Here is a 24,125-nt window from a genome sequence, read left to right on the forward strand (position 1 = left end):
ATTCACCGCTGATACTTACCTTGAAATTTTAGAAGAGGTGATACTTCCTTCAGTACGGGCCTATGCTCTCCCTTACCCAGAGAAGATCCTCTTCATGCAGGACAATTGTAGTGTTCACACGGCACGAATAGTGAGGAGGTGGTTCGATGAACGAAATGATGTGGACCTCTTGCCCTGGCCCAGTAAGTCTTGTGACTTAAATCCCATCGAAAATGTGTGGGGAAACATTGTCAATTCCTGGGAACAGGAAATGGAGAGAACACCAGCAAATCTGTTCCAGCATACTCAACGGGAATGGGAAGTCATGCGCAGGAAACAGCACATAATCTATAATCATGTCAGCTCTATGCCAAACCGCCTGCAAGAAGTGATTAGAAATAATAGAGGTTGGACACGATACTGATCGAGAGAGAGAGAGAGAGAAAGAGTGAGAGAGAGAGAGAGAGAAAGAGTGAGAGAGAGAGAGAGAGGAAGGCAAATGTTGAGAGGCAGAGTGTATGTAGACGTGAGCTTAAAAGCTGGCTACATTTGTCTAACCATGAACTGTAGTTATCTTTAAATGTGTTAAAATGCTTTGTTTGTTTTATAACATGTTTTATTTATTTTATAATAATTGTATCAATAAAATCATACTTGGTACTGACATTATCATTCACCATACAGAACCTCAGAGAGAGAGAGAGAGAGAGAGAGAGAGAGAGAGAGAGAGGCATATAGACATGAGGGAAGGTGTTAAGAGAAAGTAACAGGGACAGAAGAAAGGAGGAAATCAGATACTGAGACAGATAGACAGACAGACCGAGTAGATGAGGAAGGGAGAGAAGAAAGGAGAAAAGCAAATGTTGAGAGGCAGAGTGTATGCTGACGCCGCTTAAAAGCTGGCTACATTTGTCTACCCGCGAATTGCAGTTATCTTTAAATGTGTTAAAGTGCTTTATTTATTTTATACTAACATGCTTTATTTATTTTATAATAATTATATCAGCAAACGAATACTTTGCATTGACGTTATTATTCACCTTACAGAACCTTTGAGAGAGAGAGAGAGAGAGAGAGTACTGAGTGACTCAGGGATGAGGGAGGGATGGGATTAACTGGATGGGAGGTGGGAGGGTGGGGGAAAGGAGTCGTGAACGAAGACTGAAGGACAGGCTGGGGGAAATGAGAAAATTTGACATTTGCCTCGCCTCATCTGTCCAGGTTTCCCTGTCCATGACTGTACCAATATATGTATAGGTATATGGTAGGTATTTAGGGTGACTTTTTCCTAGGGTTGCTGACATAATTCATTTTTCCCCATAAGCTCTGTTGTTTGTCCAACACGTTTTTGGTCCAACACGGGACCCATGCATGACAATATTACCGTGTTGGACGCGAGGGTATTGTATATATATATATATATATATATATATATATATATGTATATATATATATATATATATATATATATATATATATATATATATTAATTTTTTTCATTCATTCATTGCCAGAAGCCATGTATCCCACACGGGGTGGCCAAGGGCTTAGAGTTAATTGTTTTACAGGGAGGGGCACTAATCCTCCACCAACCCACTTGACACGTAGGGATGCCAACAGCATCTGGTGTTCCCAGGCGGTCACCCATCCAAGTACTAACCAGACCCAGCGTTGCTTAACTTCGCTGATCGGACGGGAAGCGGTGTACTTAACGTGGTATGGCCGTTACATATATATTATATATATATTTTATATATATATATATTATATGTATATTATTTATATATATTATATATATATATATTATACATATATATATATATATATATATATATATATATATATATATATATATATATATATATATATATATATATATATATCTATATCTATATATATCTATATCTATCTATCTATATGTATATATATATATATATATCTATCTATCTATCTATATATATATATATATATATATCCATCCATGCATCATCCAATCGTACACTGTCCCATGAGGAGCGTAGGAGCCCGGGGCTGGGCAGTTGGTCCCGACATTTAAGATGATAGTGAATATATATATATATATATATATATATATATATATATAGTTTGTACATTTTTATTTATGATGCTGGCAATGGATGCCTTCACATGGAGGTACCTGTTATAAACAAGCAACTCCAGTGGCTAGTTATACAAACATCCCTTTGCTCTTTCCAAATCCTCTGAAAAGAGGATGGTGGATTGCAGGAGAGGGGCACCTTCAGCTAACAGTCTGCTGGGTTTACATTCAGATTAACCTGGGGCTACAGTCACTGCTACTAATATTACTTTATTTCTATGAATTGACTGTCATTTCATTATTGTCATCCCTGCTTAAAAGAAAGAAAAATCTTTTGGATGCACCTCTAAGGTAATTTATTCATGTATGCTTATAAAGATGTAGCCAATACAGTAGGTCTTTTGAAGCTGAATAAAACAATTTGACTTAAGCCAGAATAATAAAGATGACGTCTTAGACTGAAGAGGTTTATTTATAATCCAGTAAAGAGTTAATTACTGCTTATTTTAGTCTGACATTTCTGCTTTAATTACCGGTTTCAGGACCCAAACCAGCTGATACGAGCATGTGCCCTACGTGTGTTATCCAGCATCCGTGTGCCTGTCATCGTTCCCATAATGATGTTGGCTATTAAGGACGCAGTCACAGACATGTCTCCGTATGTACGCAAGACTGCTGCCCATGCCATACCCAAGCTTTATAAGTAAGTTCTTTCTGCTGTACCTGTTTACATTTATGTATGATGCAACATGCCCTTGTATTACTATACTTCTTCGTGGATATTGTGCAGTACCAGTTTGAGTTGAACATCCTATCTATCTATAGCCAGATGCTTTAACCTGACCACTGCTGCATTAGGTTTCCTGGTCTTCCCCCCCATGCTTTTAAAAATGGGGAAAAAAATGTTCTGAAAAATAATTTTTGCTCATATGAAATGAAAGAGTACATGGAAGAGTATGTGAAAAACATGTATGAGTTCGTTATTTACATTAGTTCAGCAGTGGTGAAGTAATGAAGTTGCGCATCTCCATACTATAGTCAAACCAGAATATGAAGAGCTCTGGGGTGTGGCAGGTAAGAAAAGCGCATATGCCAAACATTTAAACCTTCAACTTTACATTGTCGAATGTTAAGATATTAAAAATTTTATATTACTGTACCTTGAAATACTCTGTACAGGTTATCCCTTAATTCACGTGAACTTTTTTCACACGATTTCGGTTATCCACGAATTTTTCATACAATAATTAAAACAAAATTATAGTATTCAAATAAGTAATTTCAATATACAAGAAAAATAAATAAAACATAAAAAATACCTACCTGCTGCCCGTGTGCACACATATATGTATGTGTGTGTGTGTATGTGTGTGTGGGAGCCTAGGAGATCGGTCTACCACACACCACACTGTCAGTTTGAATCTGACGGTCGAACCATGCATGACTTGCAAATCGTTATTTGTGGCTTATTTTTCTGCCTTCCAGTAATTGCTTGCCTTGTCTGTCAGCATGGGGCATCAGCGTAGTGCTAGTGATGCATGTGGTAACACACCAAAACGGACTCGTAAAGTGATGTTGCTGGCAGAGAAAGTTAAAGTGTTGGACAAACTTCAGGGAGGAATGTCGGCGACAATTCTCCGTCAGGACGATTCCCCGTCATTTATTTACATACCAGTTTATTTAGCAAGTACAGTACACTAGTTTTTTATTTATATGAGATATAAAATCCCGCTGAAAATTAGTTATTAAAGTATTAATTAATCAATAATAAGTATATTAATAGAATGACAGGGAATTGTCCATGTTTTGACGGTGAATTAACTTGATGGTGAATTGTCTCAGACTCGTATGTTTGGGGTGAGTCAACTGTTCATACAATAAAGAAGGAGAACGTAGCATACGGGAGACAGTGAGGGCTAGTGCTCCAGACTGTGCTGAAGTGTCTCCACCTACGCCTGTGAATTGTCTTGTAACCGCATGTTTGGGGTGAATGAGTCAACTGTTCATACAATAAAGAAGGCAGAATGTAGCATACGGGAGGCAGTGAGGGCTAGTGCACCAGACTGCTGAAGTGTCTCCGTCTACGCCTGTGCTTGTCAGGTTTCAGTTTTAAATTTGTTACATTTTTGTTGTTTTTAATACTTAATGCTAGTTTATAAGGTGTATGTAGTGCATAAACAGTATTATTCAGATGTAATATACGTATAGACATGCATAATTATGTGCACACAAGGGCAGAACATATATGCGAATTTACCACATATGCGAAGGGTCTGAGAACCTAACCCTCGCGTGAATTAAGGGCTTACCTGTATATAATACAGTACCCTCGCGTCCAGCACGCGTTAGTCCAGCACGATTCGAGTCCAGCACGGTGAGCAATTAATTAGTATTATTTAATACGATTTAATTACTGCAACACGAGTGTGTTAGCATAACACACACACAGCTCCGAGAAGTGGGCCAAATCCGCAGAGTTCACTCTAGCACGATCACCCCCGGTCCAACACGGCCATACTGGACATTCCCATGATGATGATAGCCAATGAAAAACTTCTGATCAAGTAGCCTTCCCCGCCCACTATCGTGACGTGATCTTAATGCCGCCCAATTAAAAACACTTCTGGTGTCACGTGATGTTTTGTTTACATTTCTCCCGCCACAGAGCCACTGAGTAGCATAATTGCATTGGAATGTGCTTTTTTCTTGCTGCATTTTCTGCCCTTGTTACTGCATTTTACCCTGCTCACGATGCCTAGGAAGCCTTCTGAGAACCCCAAGAAGCGTCGGCACCTCCCTCAGGCCACCAAGCTAGAAAGCATCGAGAGGAAGAAGAAAGGGGAGAGGAAAGTTGACATTGCCAAGGCCTACGACGTGAATGAAGCCAACGTGATCATAATAAAAAACTTAAGACAAGATCCTGGCAGCCAAAGGCTATCACACGGCACTTCATACCAGGTTTGCTGAGGATACGATGGTAAATCGGAACGGTAACGTGGTAAAATTGCCGACGATACCACGGGCATTTGGAATTCATCTGGATGGATTCCTGCCGAGCATACGATGGGGAAAACAGTGTGACCAAATCCCAGGTGACTCGACAGAGAATGTATCGTACTACAGCATTGAACATTTAGCCTGACACTGAATACATATTAATATTTTAGAATAAATATCAATCGTTTTGAAACCCTTCTCATCGGCGTGTGTACCAGTTTATAAACAAAGTTGCTTCTCCTTATTCTCTACCGAGTCAGCGACAGCGATCACTTTCCACAGTCACGAGACGGGGCTCTGGCAACAGTGTGAGAAGCATGCACTTTGCCGAGGATTACAGTGGTAGGACAGGCAGAAGCAGGACCTTCCATGGCTGTTGACAAAGATAGTGATTCTGAGTGTGATTTCGAAGGATTTATGAGGGAGGTTGAGGAGGAGCAACAGCCATTACCTGCTAGTGATGCCAGCAGCCATCCTCCGGGGACCCAGTAGGACTAACTACAGCCTTGGATACCACCTTCCATTCCCAGCAAGCCCACCAACACTATCCTAAAAGGTTAGTTATCATTCATAGCACAGTACAATTTATTATAATTACAATAGTACCAATATATGTATAGGTATATGGTAGGTATTTAGGGTGACTTTTCCTAGGGTTGCTGACATAATTCATTTTTCCCCATAAGCTCTATTGTTAGTCCAACACGTTTTTGGTCCAACACGTGACCCATGCATGACAATATTACCGTGCTGGACGCGAGGGTACTGTATATTAAAAAACTTCATAGTAACGATTTATTTTCTTTATAATATTATAAACAACGACTCTATACAACATGTGACAACGTTGTTTAGACCACGCTGTCATGTTTCCGGTGACCCACGTGTTTGGGTCAGTCACGGCCACTCACATACCACCCACCATGGACTGTTTATAGCTTGTATTTTTAGACTATAATAGCTGATAATAGCCTTAATGGAACCAAAAAGACTAAACGTAACAAAAGTACATTAGCATATTTTTGTCGGAGTTGTCCCATTGAAAATATTATAGAAAACGTTGGATAACGGGTGGTTTTGTTGTGGTAAAGATGTGGCAGGGCTGTACTTAATCCCCCGCTCCACCCAAGAGCTCTTCATATTCTTGTTTGACTATAGTACAGTCATAGGGAGATACTTGGGATGCGTGGGTGGTGGTGGGATGCATGGTAGGTGATGGAAATAACTCAGTTGAGATGCCAAATGGCATTAGAAATGCATCCATTATATAAAAAAAAAAAAAAAAAAAAAAAAAAAAAATGCTTATATGGTGTATGTAGCAGCTACACGTTTTCCATCACAGGAAGTACGTTGCAGCTGTTTGAGTTAGTAGTTTTATGGGGAGGGGCAGTAACTTTCTGCCAATCCACTTGTTGACACATAGGTAACATGATTTGGCTATATGGTTACCACCCAGTGTTGTAACTGTTTCCTGGCTTACAGGAAACCTTTAGGCTTCACTCAATGTAGAGCCACTTGAAAAGGAAAGAAGAGTAATAAAAAGTGACAGGAAAGATGGGAATACAGTAACATGGTGAGAAGAGGGCAGACACAGAAAAAGAATGATAAAGGTGAAGGAAGAAGTAGGCAGCACCACATTGTGAGTGGACGATGGTTGCCACCACCAACCACCAATTTGCACATCTGCTGTATCAAAATATTTGTTATGTTGGTGCACTTTTCTTGAGAAGTAAGCCCACAGTGGCTCACCTATATGTGCTGGGTGCCAATGCTTGGATGCTCAGTGTATAGACAAAGAAAGCGATACCAGAAACGATGCTAATTGCACTGTGTGCTATTCTTACATCAACCCTGACACTTGAAACTGTACATGAAGTTGTTGTTGTTGTTGTTTTTAAAACACTTGTATTCCCTTAAATCTTTTTAAAGTCACTGTCTCTTAGGAAGCTTATCTGAAGTCTAGTTGGGATCATAGAACATTTTCGTAAACAAGTAGGCATCTGTCATGGTGAATCTCCCCCCCCCCCCCTTTTTTTTTTCTACATCTGCTCTATCTTCGCATAATAGGTTGTGCCCTTTGGAAGTGTATCTGTAAACATGTTGGGGTTGTAGAGGGCCTTAGGAGGCAAGTTAGGGTCAGCCCAGAGGGTTGGTTAACATATTAGTTTTTTATAATAGGATGTAGTAGACCTTTGAGTGCCTGGAACTAAGATTAACACTATACAGTATACTGTAATTGAATTAATGCTACACTGGCCAGTAAGACAACAATAATATTTTGTTGTGCTGTTTTCATTTCTTATAGTTCTAGAACTTTTATTCAGATAGCCTCTGTTAGTTTTCAGAATGGCTTAAGCCTATAATTAGAAATTTTGTATGAGAAAAATGTAATGACCTCTTTACTAGATAAATTCACTGGATGTCTGGTGGTTTAGTGATAGAGCACTGATGTTGGAATTGAAGACCTTAACCAGTGGGATATAGTTTGAACCCTCAGGCAATTGCTGGTGGTTTTCTGTCATGTAGAATATTAGGGAAGTCAGTCAGATAAGTTATTTCACTTTGGTGATAGCCAATACCCCCTTCAGGCATAAAATAATCCACAGGTATACATGGTGAGTGATGAGAAGGGTGAGTGGTGAACTGAATGAAAGGAAGGCAATGATTGATTATGTGTGTGTGGATGAAAGGATGCGAAGATGTGTAATGGATGCAAGAGCTTATAGAGGTTGGGGGAGTGGACATTCTGACCACTACTTGGTGGTGGCCAGAATTAGAATTCAAGTAAGATGGAGGAATAGAAGAAGGGAAAGACGAGAGGAAGGAGTAGTTGCAAGGAGAGTGGAAAGGTTACTAGAGGTTGAGAAAAAGGTAGAGTATAAGAGAGAAGTGGAGGAACGATTGGGCAAATATGAATTGGAGCAGATGGGAGACGTAGAAGGTGTGTGTAGGATATTTACAGAAGAAATAAGTGTAGCATGTGATGTGGTGTGTGGAAGGAAGAGGAGGAGGAAGGGGGTGCAAGGAACATCGTGGTGGACTGAAGAGGTGAGACAGGCTGTGGCACAAAAGAAGAAAGCATACAATGAATGGATGAGAAATAGGGGCGTGGAAGAAGTTGAGAGGCGGAAGAGAGAGTTATATGTAGAAAGAAAGAGAGAGGTGAAAAGGTTAGTAAGAAGAGAGTGGATGAGGAATTTGGAAGGAATTTGAGTGTAAAGTGGAGGGACTGCAAGAAAATGTTCTGGAAAGAGGTGAAAAGAGTAAGACAGGGTGGAAGTGAGGTTAGCAGGGGAGTGAAAGATAAAAATGGTAGATTACTAGTGGAGAAGGGAGAAAAAGTGAGCAGATGGAGAGAACACTTTAAGGAATTGTTGAACATAGAGGATGGAAGTAATGCGAGTATAAGTGGGTGGGGAATGGCTGGGAGAAGGAGGGAGGTGAGAAGACAGGAAGAAATCAGTAGGATAGAAGTTGTGGAAGCAATGAAGAAAGTTAAATCGGGGAAAGCCCCAGGAATTTATGGAGTGTGTGGTGAAATGCTGAAGCATGGGAGAGAGATAGTAGTAGAATGGATGTGGAAGATGTGCAGATTGGCCTGGGAGGAAGGTAGAGTCCTGGAGGATTGGAAGTCAGGTATTATTATTCCCTTGTACAAAGGAAAAGGGGAAAAAGAAGTGTGTGGTAAACATAGGGGCATTTGTCTTCTTTGTATAATAGGAAAAGTGTATGGTACGATACTTATTGACAGAGTTAGAGAAAGAACAGAGAAATTAGTTGGAGAAGAACAGGGAGGTTTTAGGAAGGGAAGAGGTTGTGTAGATCAGATATTCATTCTTAGATCTTTAGTGGAAAAGTTTCTAGGGAAGGGAAAGAAGCTGTATGCGGCTTTCATGGATTTGGAGAAAGCATATGACAGGGTGGATAGACAAGGATTGTGGAAAGTGTTAAGAATATATGGAGTAGATGGGAAGTTGTTGAATGCTGTGAAGAGTATGTACGATGGTGCGAAAGCTGCAGTTTGTGTGGATGGTGAACTAAGTGAATTTTTCTCTTTGAAAGTTGGGTTGAAACAGGGATGTGTCATGTCTCCATGGTTGTTCAATCTGTACATGGATGGGGTAATAAAAGAGGTACAAGGTAGGGTAGTGGATGTTGGAGTGGCCTTGGTGAGAGAGGATAGTGTGTGGAAGCTCCCTGTACTGTTGTTTGCAGATGATACTGTGTTGTTGAGTGAAGACGAAGGGGAGCTGCAAGGCTTGGTGGATGAGTTTGGGAGAGTGTGTAAGAAACAGAATCTAAAGGTGAATGTAGGGAAGAGTAAAGTGATGGTCTTTGAGAGAGGTGAAGTCAGTGAATGCACAGCGAGGTTCGATGGTGAGGAATTGGAAAATGTGGGTACGTTTAAGTATTTGGGTAGTGTGATGAGTAAGGATGGAGGTTTGGAGGGTGAAGTGCTTGAAAGGGTACAGCAGGGAAGAAAAGTTGCTGGTTCTTTGAAAGCAGTGATAAGACACAGGGAAGTGAGCATGGAAGTGAAAAAGTTACTACATGACAGTATTGTGATACCAACTCTAACGTACGGAAGTGAAGCTTGGACGTTGTTGGAAGGACACAAGTCAAGAGTGAGAGCAGTGGAAGTGAGTTATTTAAGAGGAGCCTGTGGAGTCACATGGAGAGACAGGCTGACGAATGAGGATATAAAGGAGTGTTGTGGTGTGGATGTGGATGCGATAGGAAGCGTTATGAGGAACACACTGAGGTGGTTTGGCCATGTGGAGAGGATGGAGGGTGAAAGACTGACGAAGAGAGTGTATGTGAGTGAGGTGGAGGGGGGAAGAGGGAGGGGGAGGCCAAGGATGAGATGGAGGGATGGGGTGGAGAGGTATATGAGAGAGGGGTGTGTGAGTTGGGAGCAGGGCAGTGAAATGGCGGGGGACAGGGCGACTTAGAGGCGATTTGTTTGTGGCCACCCCAGACGGGATTGAAGCGTCTGGCAATAGATAGATAGATAGACAGCCAGTTCTCTGCTTTTGAATGATCTTGACTTGTAGCTTATCCTTGGGCCCCTCAACACTCCAGTATGGGTAATGAAAGATTGGCTATGTTTTATATTAGTGGATATTAATGTCAAATTATGGACATGAGAATTATCATAGTTTTATTCTACCTTCCTGTGCTACCTATTTTGTTGTTATGGCATAAGTTACGTCTGAACATGAACCCAGTGGACTACAGACTGAAGTTGCCCATTTTCTGCAATCCACCATCCTCCTTTCAGGTGACAAATTATGAAATGAGTGGTTGTATAACTGGTTTTGTTGCAAGTGTAACATGCTGACAGTGTCACACCATACTGGCATATCTTTGGCTTGGCCTCTGTCACTCCATTGCCAGCCAAAGGTTGCTTCCAACTTTTATCTGTCTGATCAACAGTATTGATGGCTCTTATCCCATTCAACCTTCCATCTGGTTCGCTGCATGCCTTCTTCCTTTCACTTCATCTCTCGGTTTTTACAGTTACCCTAGTTATCCATTTGTTGTTCGCTCAGTGAAAGGTGTGACCTGCCCCTGATCATTCTGCCTTTAAATTGTGGTGATTTACATAATGTCTTTGCTTTTTCCTTATTCTAGAAGCTCTTCTTAAGTCTCCTTGTAACCCCTAAGTTATTTCACTTTATACACATTTAAGATTGTCATTCTTAACCCCTTAACCACGGGGCGTCATTTTCGTGACGCTTGGGAGCAAGGGATCATACCGTGGGGCGTCACTTTTGTGATTCTGTGTTATTTTGAATTCGGCCGGGTTTTCAAGTGGTGGCTTGTATCATCTATCAGTACTCCCAATGTCCAGTGCTAGTCAGCACTCCTAATCTCATCTGTACTCCCATCCATTGTTGACAATTTAGCCATTTCTCCCCGTTCTTGACTCCCCTCCCTACCTCCCCTCCATTACCCTATCCTCTTGCCTGCCCGGCCGTGCTACGCTAAGTAAATCTTCCCAGGAATTATTCACTGATTTCATCCATTGAAATAAGCCCTATGCCCTATTCTTATATCAAATAATATATACAAGAAAGAAATAAGGTAAGTGAGAATGCCATACACCTAGAATTGGCTAATTATCACCTGACAACACTTCATGTGCACTCGTTTGCTAATTTTCGCTGTTTATTTCCCCTTGAAATATGCTGTATAATCTATTTTCGTAATAAAAATATATATAAGAAAGGAAGGGAGAAGCCTAAGTGATATTTACATTCACCTGGAACTACCTAATTTATTATGTATTGTCTTGGTTTCCTGCCAATCATTTCATTGCTATATATTAGCAGGTCTCACAAGCTGAAGTTGGCAGTATTGCACTCACCCTAGCCAGGCGGCAGGAGACCACCACGGTCAGTTCACTGTCGACTTTCAAGGTGAAAGTACGTCGGATTTGCTCCTGCTAACTTCCGCCGCTTTCTAGCCCCATGCAAAGGGCCCTGTGACCTTTACTCCCTACTAAACCTTGTGTGGAAAGAGGTAAAGGGCTGACAATTGATTGACAGTTACTACGATCTTTCTATTGAGTAAAACAGTGCAAGTGGAATTGTAAAGAATGTGTAAACAGCAAGTGAAAGCAATGAATGTAAATATAAGTGAACAGTGGAAAATAGTTTTATAAGTTACTTCAAGTGACAGTGCATAACACAGTGTAACTAAAATAGAATTGTAAATAACGTAAATAAAATAGAGAACGTAAGTAGAAATGTAAATGAGTAGTATTATAAGAATACGAGTATATATACTAGGAATAATGAAAGTGAAAGTTTCACTCTAGCATGTCTGAATACTATGAGTTATGAGAGTAAAGATGAAAGTGACATTCACTGTCAGTGCTAGTATACAGAACGAGAAAGTGAATGCTACGTATTTTACTGAAAGAAATTGAATCCCTACAGTGACAATAAACTACTATTACTGAAGGAAACTTATGGATAAAGACTGTAGATATATATATAAGTGTTATATAGTAATAGAAATATAAACTGTGAGTGTTTTTATGAATAATAAATGACAACACCAGCGGCGAACGATCGGAAGTGGGATGGTCATATGCCCTCGTAATTTTCATTGCTTTCACAGTGTTTTTGTTTTTTTGGAGTATGGTCTCCAAACTATTTGAGAATCATAGAATAGTGTTTCTAGTGATAATATCAGGCTGTGGTAATCATATTACAAGTTGTCAGGAAGTGTAAAGCGGAGACTTCGTCACCCAACTTAGAGGTCTCCACAAGTCGTACGGTACTCGACGAAGGCTCAACAAACACCCCAGGAGAAAGCTGAAGGTATACGCCATAAGCATTTGTGATTTTAATATTCTAGGACTAATAACTGATTTTTGGCAAATATTTTTAGAGAGTCTGTCGGAGTGTGAATATGCCCGCGGGAGCCGCAAGTCAAAGCAAATCAAGCTTGCGGTTTAAGAGTTAAGGATTTTCTAGACTCCAGGTTTTTGTGCCATAAGATATTATATGAAGAGATCACGTATTATATTCCTATCTTTTAAAACGGAAAAAAATAATAATTTTACTTAAATTAATGAAAGTTTTTTTTAAAGATATCCTGTACTTGTTAAGTTAGCACTTTTTATGGATTAAGTAGCAGAATAATTGCATCCTTACACCAGTAAAAAGGGTGGATTTCCAGCTAAACACTCTACTTCCCCCACCTAGTTACCTTCTACAGCTTTCTAGGGAATGTAAGAAGAGTATATTTTTTCATCATCATCATCATCGTCCAATCCTGTGAGGAGCGTAGGAGCCCAGGGCCAGGCAAGTAGGTCCTAACATTTAAGATGAGAGTGACCAGCTTCACTCATCCCTGAGTGGCATTACCAACCTCCCCTTGGATATAAACCTGCACAAGCTCAATCCGTTTGGAGTGTCTTAATTACCCACTAAACCACCAGGCACCATACTTTGGTTATATGGATTTTTTGCTTGGTTTATAAAATAATAATAATAATAAGCAATTTCTAGAGAAGTAAAAATGATCATCATCCACTCATTATTGCCAGTTTCATACCACACAACATTCAATATTTTCTCTCTTTTTGTTCGTATTTTTATTTAGTTGTTTTCCGTGGAGGGGCACTAATCCTCCGCCAACCCACTTGCTGTCACGTAGGGAGCACGTGTTGGTTGGTTTTAAGGTTACCACCCAGCGTTGCAAATGCTTTCCTGGTTTACAGTAAATCATTTGACTTTATCACTACACTAAGTGGGTGGATGATGGGCACCCCCACCTACCACAGTAGATTAAGATGGGTTTTCTCTCTTTAATCATTTTGTCAAAGTCTTTTGGTTATTCACTATACTTGATTTGATTTCCTCTCTGAATCTAAGAGTTATTAGTACAGTATAGTACAATGCCACATGCTTGGCAAGTGGAACCTAATTTTGTATATTTTTATTTCCAGCCTTGATCCAGAACAAAAGGAAGAGTTAATACAAGTTATTGAAAAGCTTTTGTCAGACAAGACTACACTGGTTGTTGGATCAGCTGTGATGGCATTTGAAGAGGTTAGTTGTGTGAAATACCTAATAGAGGATACTGTTATTGAATGATTTTTTATCTTGTATTTATTTTTTATTTTTTATTTATTTATTTTTTTTACATGTCCGACTCTGGACAAAGGCTTCAGGGCCTATTCCTCGGGGGCAGTGACCTATCCCAAGGTCCAGTAGTCCTCCTGCACCTCCACATGTCACCACTTCGGCACTAACACCCACCGTCCATACTGAATACATGCTAGGGCTGTCTCGTACAGGACTGGTGTATTGGTATTAGCGGGGGTATTTTTACAACATGTTGATGGGTCATCTGGTAGATCAGGGAAGTCTGCTTTTTGGATTCAATCCTGAGTCCATTAGGACTGCAGGCCGCCTCTCTGCCGATTCAGCCACTGCCTCACCCTAATACATTTAGTAGCTCCTCTTCCCTGCAAATAATTTTCCTCTCTAAGCCTTTAATCAGCTGTTGAATCTGCAGTACCACAGTATACATAGTTATATTGGAGCCAGGTGTAGTTATCCACCCTCCTCCAACCAACCTGTCAACGTAGCAATGCCGCAGTCGTGGTCACCATAGTTGCCTACTATACATTTCTCTATTATAGCCCTTAAGCTCAAGACTAAAAAACAAATAAAAGATTGAAGTACTGTAAAATCAATAGGGAGGATTAGACTGATAATGTGCTTATATGAAAAGAAAATTTAAATAATGCATTGTTTTGCTTATATTACAGTCAGACAACAAACAGACATAATAGTGTACTATAGATTTGGCTCCCCTTCCACTAGATCTGACCCTTTCAGACACGCTGAGTGAGTACAGGCGAAGGGTTCATTTGTTACAATTAGCAAGAGGGAGGGTGAATATTGGAGTGCTACTGAATATTAAAGAGGGTAAGGGTAATGCAGGGGGTAAAGCATTATATTACCCAGTCCTTGATATCACACACACACACACACACACACACACACACACACACACACACACACACTGTAAAGAGGTGAACTGGGAGGAATGGTACTCGGGAGACGGCGAGGATTCGTGGGGCACTATGTTATTAAATATAATAATGAATAATGTGCTGACGCAAGGGGTCAAAGAAGAGACATGGTTTCAAAGTGAGGACACACCAGCAAGGTTAGATTTACTGTTTACCAAAGAACCTGATGTAATAGAATCATTGAAATATCTCTGTCCTCTAGGAAAAAATGATCATGTGGTCATTGAGTTCCAGATGTTAATAGGGAACGTCGAGCCAAGAGACAAGCTTCATAGACAGGGAAGATACAACTTTGGGAAAGCAAATTTTACAGGATTGAGAAACTTTTTTGAAAATGCGGATTGGAGAAAATTCAGAGACACAAGAGAGATACAGAGGAAGTGGGATATCTTTCTAGACCTCTATAATTTGGGAGTGGAAAAATTTGTACCAAGAGTAAGAGGGAAAGAAAACAGGAAAAAGGAGTGGTTTAATAGAAGGTGTATGATAGCAAAAAAAGAGAGAGATAAGGCGTGGAACAACTGGAGAAAGAGAGGTAACAACAGAACAAAGGAAGAATATAAAAGAACAAGAAATGAATACACAAGAATACGTAGAGAAGAAGAAAGGAATTTTGAAAAAGGTATAATAGACAAATGCAAGGATGAATCCAAACTGTTTTATAGATTTGTTAATGGCAAACTGAAACAAAAGGAAGGAATCACCAAACTGAAAGTAGAAGGAAAGGTCTATAAGGATGCGGCAATGCAAGCAGAAATAATGAACAAACGTTTCCAGTCAGTTTTCACTAAAGAAAAGGAACTTGTGGAAGGGGAGGGAGTGATTCGAAATGTTCCGGTGATAAAATATATACAAGTGGAGGTACAGGAAGTGTATAAATTACTGGAAACTCAAGATGTAAGGAAAGCCCCAGGACCTGATGGAATTTCTAATTGGATACTGAAGGAATGCAGAGAACAACTGGTGGATAAAATTCACAGTTTAATCGTATGCTTACTGGAAGAAGGGAAAGTGCCACGAGAATGGAAGAGGGCAAATGTGGTACCAATTTACAAGGGAGGAAACAGGGAAGAAACCCTGAATTATAGACCAGTGTTTCTAACCAGCATGGTTGCAAAATTGTGTGAGAGAATCCTGAAAGACAGATGGATAAAATATCTGGAAGAGATGAGTATTTTGGCTGAATGTCAGTTTGGATTCAGAAGTGGAAGGTCATGTGTTTCTAACTTGTTGAGCTTTTACTCAAGAGCGATTGACGTGGTACAGGAGAGAGATGGTTGGGTGAATTGTGTGTACTTAGACTTAGAGAAGGCCTTTGACAAGGTACCTCATAAGAGACTAATGTGGAAACTAGAATTTATAGGAGGACTGAAGGGGAAACTTCTGGAATGGATGAGAGACTTTTTGAGAGACAGACAAATGAGGACAGTAATAAAGGATAGGATGTCTGGATGGAGGGAAGTAACAAATGGAGTCCCTCAAGGCTTGGTGTTGGCGCCAGTAATGTTCCTGATTTACATAAATGATATGATAGATGGAGTGAATAGTTATGCAAGTCTGTTTGCTGATGATGTAAAGATCTTGAGGAAGGTAGAGGTTGAGGAGGATTGTAAAATACTGCAGGAGTATTTGGATAGGATACACAATTGGAGCCGTATGTGGGAAATGAAATTTTCATTCATTGCCAGACGCCATGTATCCCAAACGGGGTGGCCAAGGGCTTAGAGTTAATTGTTTTACAGGGAGGGGCACTAATCCTCCACCAACCCCACTTGACACGTAGGGATAAAATACTGCTGGAGGATTTGGATAGGATACACAATTGGAGCCAGATGTGGGAAATGAAATTTAATGTAAAGAAATGTAAAATATTGGAAATGGGTAAAAGTACCAGGAGGCCATCACTGAATTATTTGTTGGGTAATGAATTAATCAGAAAAAGGAGAGAAGAGAAAGATTTGGGATTATTGGTCCAAGATAGTTTGTCACCAGAAAAGCACATTAACAAGATAGTTGGAGAGACTTATAAACTCTTGACTAACATAAGAGTAGCATTTCATTATATGGATGAGGAGATGATGAAAAAATTTATAGTGGCCATGATCCGCCCCAGGTTAGAATATGCAGGGGTAGTGTGGTCCCCACATAAAAAGAAAGATATAGACAAGATTGAGAGAATACAAAGAACAGCAACCAAGATGGTCCCCAGTCTGGCAGACCTGTCATACAGAGAGAGGCTGGAAAAGCTGGATTTGCCTTCCTTGTGACTAACATAAGAGTAGCATTTCATTATATGGATGAGGAGATGATGAAAAAATTTATAGTGGCCATGATCCGCCCCAGGTTAGAATATGCAGGGGTAGTGTGGTCCCCACATAAAAAGAAAGATATAGACAAGATTGAGAGAATACAAAGAACAGCAACCAAGATGGTCCCCAGTCTGGCAGACCTGTCATACAGAGAGAGGCTGGAAAAGCTGGATTTGCCTTCCTTAGAGGAAAGGAGAAAGAGGGGAGACATGATTGCAGTGTTCAGGACCATGGTGGGAGTAGATAAAATTGACAAAGAAGATCTGTTTGTATGGGATAAGAAAGCAACAAGAGGACACGGAATGAAATTGAAAAAGTCAAGCTGCTTGAAGGATATCAAGAAATATAGCTTTCCTTACAGAAGTATTGACTTTTGGAATAGCCTGGACAAAGAGATCGTCCAGTCTAAAAACTTAAATGAGTTTGAAGCTAAATTTGACTTACTGAGAAACAGCGACGGAAACCCACGAGCATAGCACAATCCGTGTATATCACAATTAGCTATATTAGGTAAATACTTATATATTTGGAACGACTTAGACAAAGAGGTGGTGCATGACAAAACATTCATGTGTGTAAAGGTAGACTTGATAAATGTGGATATGGAGACAGGACAACACGAGCATTGCTCAATTCCTGTATACTACAAATAGGTAAATATACAAATAGGTAAATACACACACACACACACACACACACACATACACACAGATGACTACATGGAATGGAAGAGAAATTTGAAAGACTTACATTAACTGGAGATTTCAGTTCAGATATAAATTGGAATACAGTACTTTAGATGTAAGAAGCTATGAAAGCTGTTGGGACCAAAAGTTCCTGGATCTTGTGCAGGAGTTTTTCCTATCACAACATGTAAAGGAAAACACCAGAAAAAGAGGACTTGATGATCCATCAGTACTAGATCTTATATTTACTAGTCAAGAAAATGATACTGACAGTATAGTGTATCACCCTCCATTTGGCAAAAGTGACCATGCAGTATTAAATTGCAACTTCAGGATTGCATATGACATAGTTAACAGTAATGAGAGTTACCAAAGGAGCCTAAACTACAAAAAAGCAACTACCATGACCTAAAGAACTCTATCTGTCTATCTATCTATTGCCAGACGACTCAATCCCGTTTGGGGTGGCCACAAACAAATCGCCTCCATGTCGCCCTGTCCCCCGCCATTTCACTGCCCTGCTCCCAACTCACACCCCCCTCTCTCATATACCTCTCCACCCCATCCCTCCATCTCATCCTCGGCCTCCCCCTCCCTCTCCCCCCCTCCACCTCACTCACATACACTCTCTTCGTCAGTCTCTCACCCTCCATCCTCTCCACATGGCCAAACCACCTCAGTGTGTTCCTCATAACGCTTCCTATCACATCCACATCCACACCACAACGCTCCTGTATATCCTCATTCTTCAGCCTGTCTCTCCATGTGACCCCACAGGCTCCTCTTAAATAACTCATTTCCTCTGCTCTCACTCTTGACTTGTGTCCTTCCAACAACGTCTAAGCGTCACTTCCATATGTTAGAGTTGGTATCACAATACTGTCATGCAGTAACTTTTTCACTTCCATGCTCACTTCCCTGTTTCTTATCACTGCTTTCAAAGAACCAGCAACCTTTCTTCCCTGCTGTACCCTTTCAAGCACTTCACCCTCCAAACCTCCATCCTTACTCATCACACTACCCAAATACTTAAACGTACTTACATTTTCCAATTCTACACCATCGAACCTCGCTGTACATTCACTGACTTCACCTCTCTCAAAGACCATCACTTTACTCTTCCCTACATTCACCTTTAGGTTCCGTTTCTTACACACTCTCCCAAACTCATCCACGAAGCCTTGCAGTTCCCCTTCGTCTTCACTCAACAACACAGTATCATCTGCAGACAACAGTACAGGGAGTTTCCAAACACTATCCTCTCTCACCAGGGCCACTCCAACATCCACTACCCTACCTTGTACCTCTTTTATTACCCCATCCATGTACAGATTGAACAACCATGGAGACATGACACATCCCTGTTTCAACCCAACTTTCAAAGAGAAAAATTCACTTAGTTCACCATCCACACGCACTGCAGCCTTCGCACCATTGTACATACTCTTCACAGCATTCAACAGCTTCCCATCTACTCCATAGTATTCTTAACACTTTCCACAATCCTTGTCTATTGACCCTGTCATATGCTTTCTCCAAATCCATGAAAGCCGAATACGACTTCTTTCCCTTCTCTAGAAACTTTTCAACTAAAGATCTAAGAATGAATATCTGATCTACATAACCTCTTCCCTTCCTAAAACCTCCCTGTTCTTCTCCAACTAATTTCTCTGTTCTTTCTCTAACTCTGTTAATAAGTATCCTACCATACACTTTTCCTATTATACTAAGAAGACAAATACCCCTATGATTACCACACTTCTTTTTCCCCTTTTCCTTTGTACAAGGGAATAATTATACCTGGCTTCCAATCCTCCGGGACTCTACCTTCCTCCCAGGCCAATCTGCACATCTTCCACATCCATTCTACTACTATCTATCCCCGATGCTTCAGCATTTCACTACACACTCCATCAATTCCTGGGGCTTTCCCCGATTTAACTTTCTTCATTGCTTCCACAACTTCTATCCTACTGATTTCTTCCTTTCTTCTCACCTCCCTCCTTCTCCCAGCCATTCCCCACCCACTTATACTTGCATTACTTCCATCCTCTATGTTCAACAATTCCTTAACCTCTTAACCACGGGGCATCACTTTCGTGACGCTTGGGAGCAAGGGATCATTCCGCCGGGCGTCGCTTTTGTGATTCTGTGTTATTTTGAATTCACCCGGGCTTCCAAGTGGCGGCTTGTATCATCTATCAGTACTGCCAATGTCCAACACTAGTCAGCACTCCTAATCTCATCTGTACTCCCATCCTTTGTTGACAATTTAGCCATTTCTCCCCGTTCTTGACTCCCCTCCCTTCCCCCCCTCTATTACCCTATCCTCTCGCCTGCCCGGCCGTGCTACGCTAAGTAAATCTTCCCTGGAATTTTTCGCTGATTTCATCCATTGAAATAAGCCCTATGCCCTATTCTTATACCAAATAATATATACAAGAAAGAAATAAGGTAAGTGAGAGAGTGCCATGCACCTGGAATTGGCTAATTATCACCTGACAACACCTCACGTGCACTTGTTCGCTAATTTTCGCTGTTAATTTCCCCTTGAAATATGCCGTATAATCTATTTTCGTAATAAATATACATACAAGGAGGGAAGGGAGAAGCCTAAATGATATTTACATTCACCTGGAACTACCTAATTTATAATGTATTGTCTAGATTTCCTGCCAATCATTTCACTGCTATATATTAGCTGCTGTCAAGGGGCTAACGTTGGCAATAATGCATTTTCCTAGGTAGGCCACCACCCCGGCTCACCCTTATCAGTTCACTCTCATCTTCCAATGTGGAGGTACGTCTGTTTGTTCTTGCTGACTTCAGGGACTTTTCACCCCCATGCACAGGCCCCTGTGACCTTTACCCCCTACTAAACCTTGTGTGGAAAGAGGTAAAGGGCTGACAATTGATAAAAGAGTGACTACGATCTTTGTATTGAGTAAAACAGTGCAAGTGAAATTGTAAATAATGTGTAAACAGCAAGTGAAAGTAATGAATGTAAATATACATGAACAGTGGAAAATAGTTTTATAAGTTACTTCAAGTGATAGTGCATAACACAGTGTAAATAAAATAGAAATGTAAATAACTTAAATATAATAGAGAACGTAAATAGAAATGTAAATGAGTAGTATTATAAGAATACAAGTATATACCCTAGGAGTAATGAAAGTGAAAGTTTCACTCTAGAATGTCTGAATACTATGAGTTATGAGAGTGAAGGTGAAAGTGACATTCAATCTCAATGCTAGTATACAGGACGAGAAAGTGATTGCTATGTATTTTACTGAAGGAAATTGAATCCCTACAGTGACAATAAACTAATACTACTGAAGGAAACTTATAGATAAAGACTGTAGATATATGTAAATGTTATATAGTAATAGAAATATAATTTGTGAGGGGTTTTATGAATAATAAATGACAGAATACCAACAGCGAACTAGCGCAAGTGGGAAGGTTATACCCGCTCGTAATTTTCATTGCTTTCATAGTGATTTTTATTTGGAGTATGGATCCCAAACTACTTGATAATCATAGACTAGTGTTTATAGTGTTCATATCTGGCTGTGGTAATCATATTACGGGTTGTTGGGAAGTGTAAAGTGGAGACTTCATTACCCAACTTCAGAGGTCTCCACAAGTCCTACAGTACTCGACGAAGGCTCAACAAACATCCCAGGAGAAAGCTGAAGGTATGTGCCATATGCATATGTAATTTTAATATTCTAGGACTAATAACTGATTTTTGGCAAATATTTTTTGAGAGTCTGTCGCAGCCCGAATAACCCTATTGGAGACGCAAAACATTGGGCAACATGTCCGCGGTGTAAGGGTTAAAGTGTTCTCTCCATCTGCTCACTTTTTCTCCCTTCTCCACTAGTAATCTACCATTTTTATCTTTCACTCCCCTCCTAACTTCACTTCCAGAAAACTTGCTGTTGAATAAATGCAGAAGACACAATAGTGAGAGGGCATACTACAACTATAAACAGAGAAGAAATGATTATACAAAGATAAGGAGATAAGCTCAAAGACAGTTTGAGGAAGACATTTTAAATCAAAGTAGTGATCAACCACAGCTATTTAACAGCTACATCCAAAGCAAAACCAAAGTTAAACTACAGTCCATGACGGACGAGGGGATCAAATATACACAAAAAAATATATATTTGTAATAAAAATTTCCAGTCAGTTGGTACAGAAGAATATAATTTTTGAGAGAGATGATATGGAACATGCATGCCCATGCGTATTACCAGATATACAAATGTCAGAAGAAGAAGTACACGAAGAGTTAACGAAGTTAGACAAAGGAAAAGCAAGTGGTCCTGATGAATTTTCAGGTTGGGTGCTTCATGAATGTTCAGAAGAGTTAAGTAAACCAGTATATTTAATATTCCAAGTATCCTTAAGACAAGGTAAACTGCCTGATATTTGCAAAAACATTGTTCCCGTATTCAAGAAAGGGAATAGACAGAATCCACTCAACTAACAACAGGTATCACTGACCAGTGTTGCAAGTAAGATACAAGAAAAGCTGATAAGAAAAGTTTGGGTAACCATCTAGAAGAGCACAATCTGGTAACAGAAAGGCAGTTCAGTTTTAGAAAGAGAAAATCATGTGTTACTAATCTAATAAGCTACTATGATAAAAGTTACAGAAACATTACAGAAAAGAGAAGGATTTGTGGACTGTATCTGTCTAGTTTTCAAGAGAGCATTTGACGGAGTACTACACCAACGACTTTTATAGAAACTATACCATCAAGGAGGAATCCAAGGGAAGCTGTACTGTTGGATGCAAGATTGTCTCAGAAAAAGGGAATTGAGAACAGTAGTAAGGGGTAATTACTTATGGGAAGTGACTAGTGGAGTTCCACAGGGCTCAGTGCTGGCACCAATTACATTTTTAGTATATATAAATGACATAGGCAGTAGCTTTGGAAGTGGAAGCTATCTAAATATGTTTGCTGATGATGCAAAAATACAAATGAGAATTACTGACACAGACTTGCCCAGGCGACCGAAGCCATTCAAAGGTACTTGGGCCCCATAAGGGGGTGGGGGAGTTTGCAGTGGTTTGGCCCCCATATTGTCCTCCTCCTCTGCTTCGACTGCATCTGGGGGGTTGACCCACGGAGAAGACGCCACCACAACACTCCCAAACACCCTATACTACAAGACACCGTACAACAAATACAAGCGCTGAACACTCAGATAAATAATAAAATATCAGAGCAGCAACACACTAAATTGGAATAACTATCTCCAAACACTTGACCACAAAACAAACACCAGCAAACTTTACAAAACACTAAACAGCATCACACTCTCCAACAGCAACACTACACAATCACACGCTGCCGTCACAACAACAGACACCATACCCTCAGACAAAGAACAGGCAAACACTCTCATCAATTAATTTTCACATCAGTCATCTAAACCCCCATCGGAATGACCGACATGTCATCCGTCGCAAGACAGTTCCCCAGAGACCCAGACTTTGCACACTTCGCTTACAACCAGATGAAGCACATCATTAGCAACCTTAAGCATTCATTGGCCCGTGGCCCAGACAACATAAGCATCATACGCCTAAAACATCTTGGACCACAAGGCATATAAGTGCTCACCAAATTATCAAACTACAGCAACTCACACAACATAATACCCAACATCTGGAAGCATGGTACCATCATCACTATCCCCAAACCCAATAAAGACCCCACATTGCCTTCCTCACACTGCCCATTCATCACAATATGGTGTTAGGCTGCTACGCTCCACAAACACTTACCTTACAGACGTTACACAAAGTGTTTTTTATTGCATCGATTCAGCTAGGCCGCCACACAGAACAGTCCTAGTCACACTAGACATTAGCAAAGCTTTTGATCCCATCCCCCGCCACAGCCTCACAAACAAAATTTTCAACACAAATATGCACAGTAACACAAAAAGATGGCTGGCAAACTATTTAGCAGGCAGATGTTCTTATTTAAACATTTGCCGGACAGTTATTGAACATCAAAAACATCACACACAGTGTCTCTGAAGGATCTGTTTTGTCCACTACACTCTTTAACCTATACATGCATGACATACTCACATCCCACACACCACAGATACACATAGCTTCCCATGCAGACGACATAACACTTACATATACACACCAAAAATACAAACAGCTGCACACATCCTCCAACCTTACCTCAACACACTACATGAATTATTCACCACAAACAGACTCAATATAGCCCCAGCCAAATCTACAGTGACTTTTCTCACAAACTGGACAGCAGAACATAGTCACATTCTACACCTCACCATAAACAACACCCCCCTGCCCCCCCCACACAAAATCCTTGGTGTAACATACATCATTGTCATTTAAACAAAACATCACAAACATTATAGATAAATTAACACCGACTCAACACTTTAAGGCCACTTGCCCATACAACATTCGTACACAACAGAGAAACCACCACCGCAGTATACAAACAGTATATACATTCAGTGAT

General features: G+C 40.3%; 1 protein-coding gene and 1 non-coding gene across 2 annotated transcripts in view; one reads left to right on the forward strand and one right to left on the reverse strand.

Moving 5' to 3' along the window:
* The window catches only part of rb (adaptor related protein complex 3 subunit ruby), a 539,541-nt gene that overhangs the window by 201,181 nt on the left and 314,235 nt on the right, over nt 1-24,125 (forward strand). Inside the window, exons 6-7 of the mRNA XM_080276000.1 lie at nt 2,581-2,741; nt 13,500-13,602. Coding sequence (XP_080132126.1) covers nt 2,581-2,741; nt 13,500-13,602 — 264 coding nt within the window. The remainder of the gene's footprint in view (nt 1-2,580; nt 2,742-13,499; nt 13,603-24,125) is intronic.
* On the reverse strand, nt 1,591-1,709 carry LOC145404538 (5S ribosomal RNA). Its single transcript, XR_013898195.1, has one exon. It is a non-coding gene; the product is annotated as a 5S ribosomal RNA (ribosomal RNA).

The sequence above is a fragment of the Coenobita brevimanus genome, chromosome 63, assembly GCF_032717465.1.
Source record: "Coenobita brevimanus isolate Jiangsu-jjx chromosome 63, ASM3271746v2, whole genome shotgun sequence".
Taxonomy (NCBI): Eukaryota; Metazoa; Arthropoda; class Malacostraca; order Decapoda; family Coenobitidae; genus Coenobita; species Coenobita brevimanus.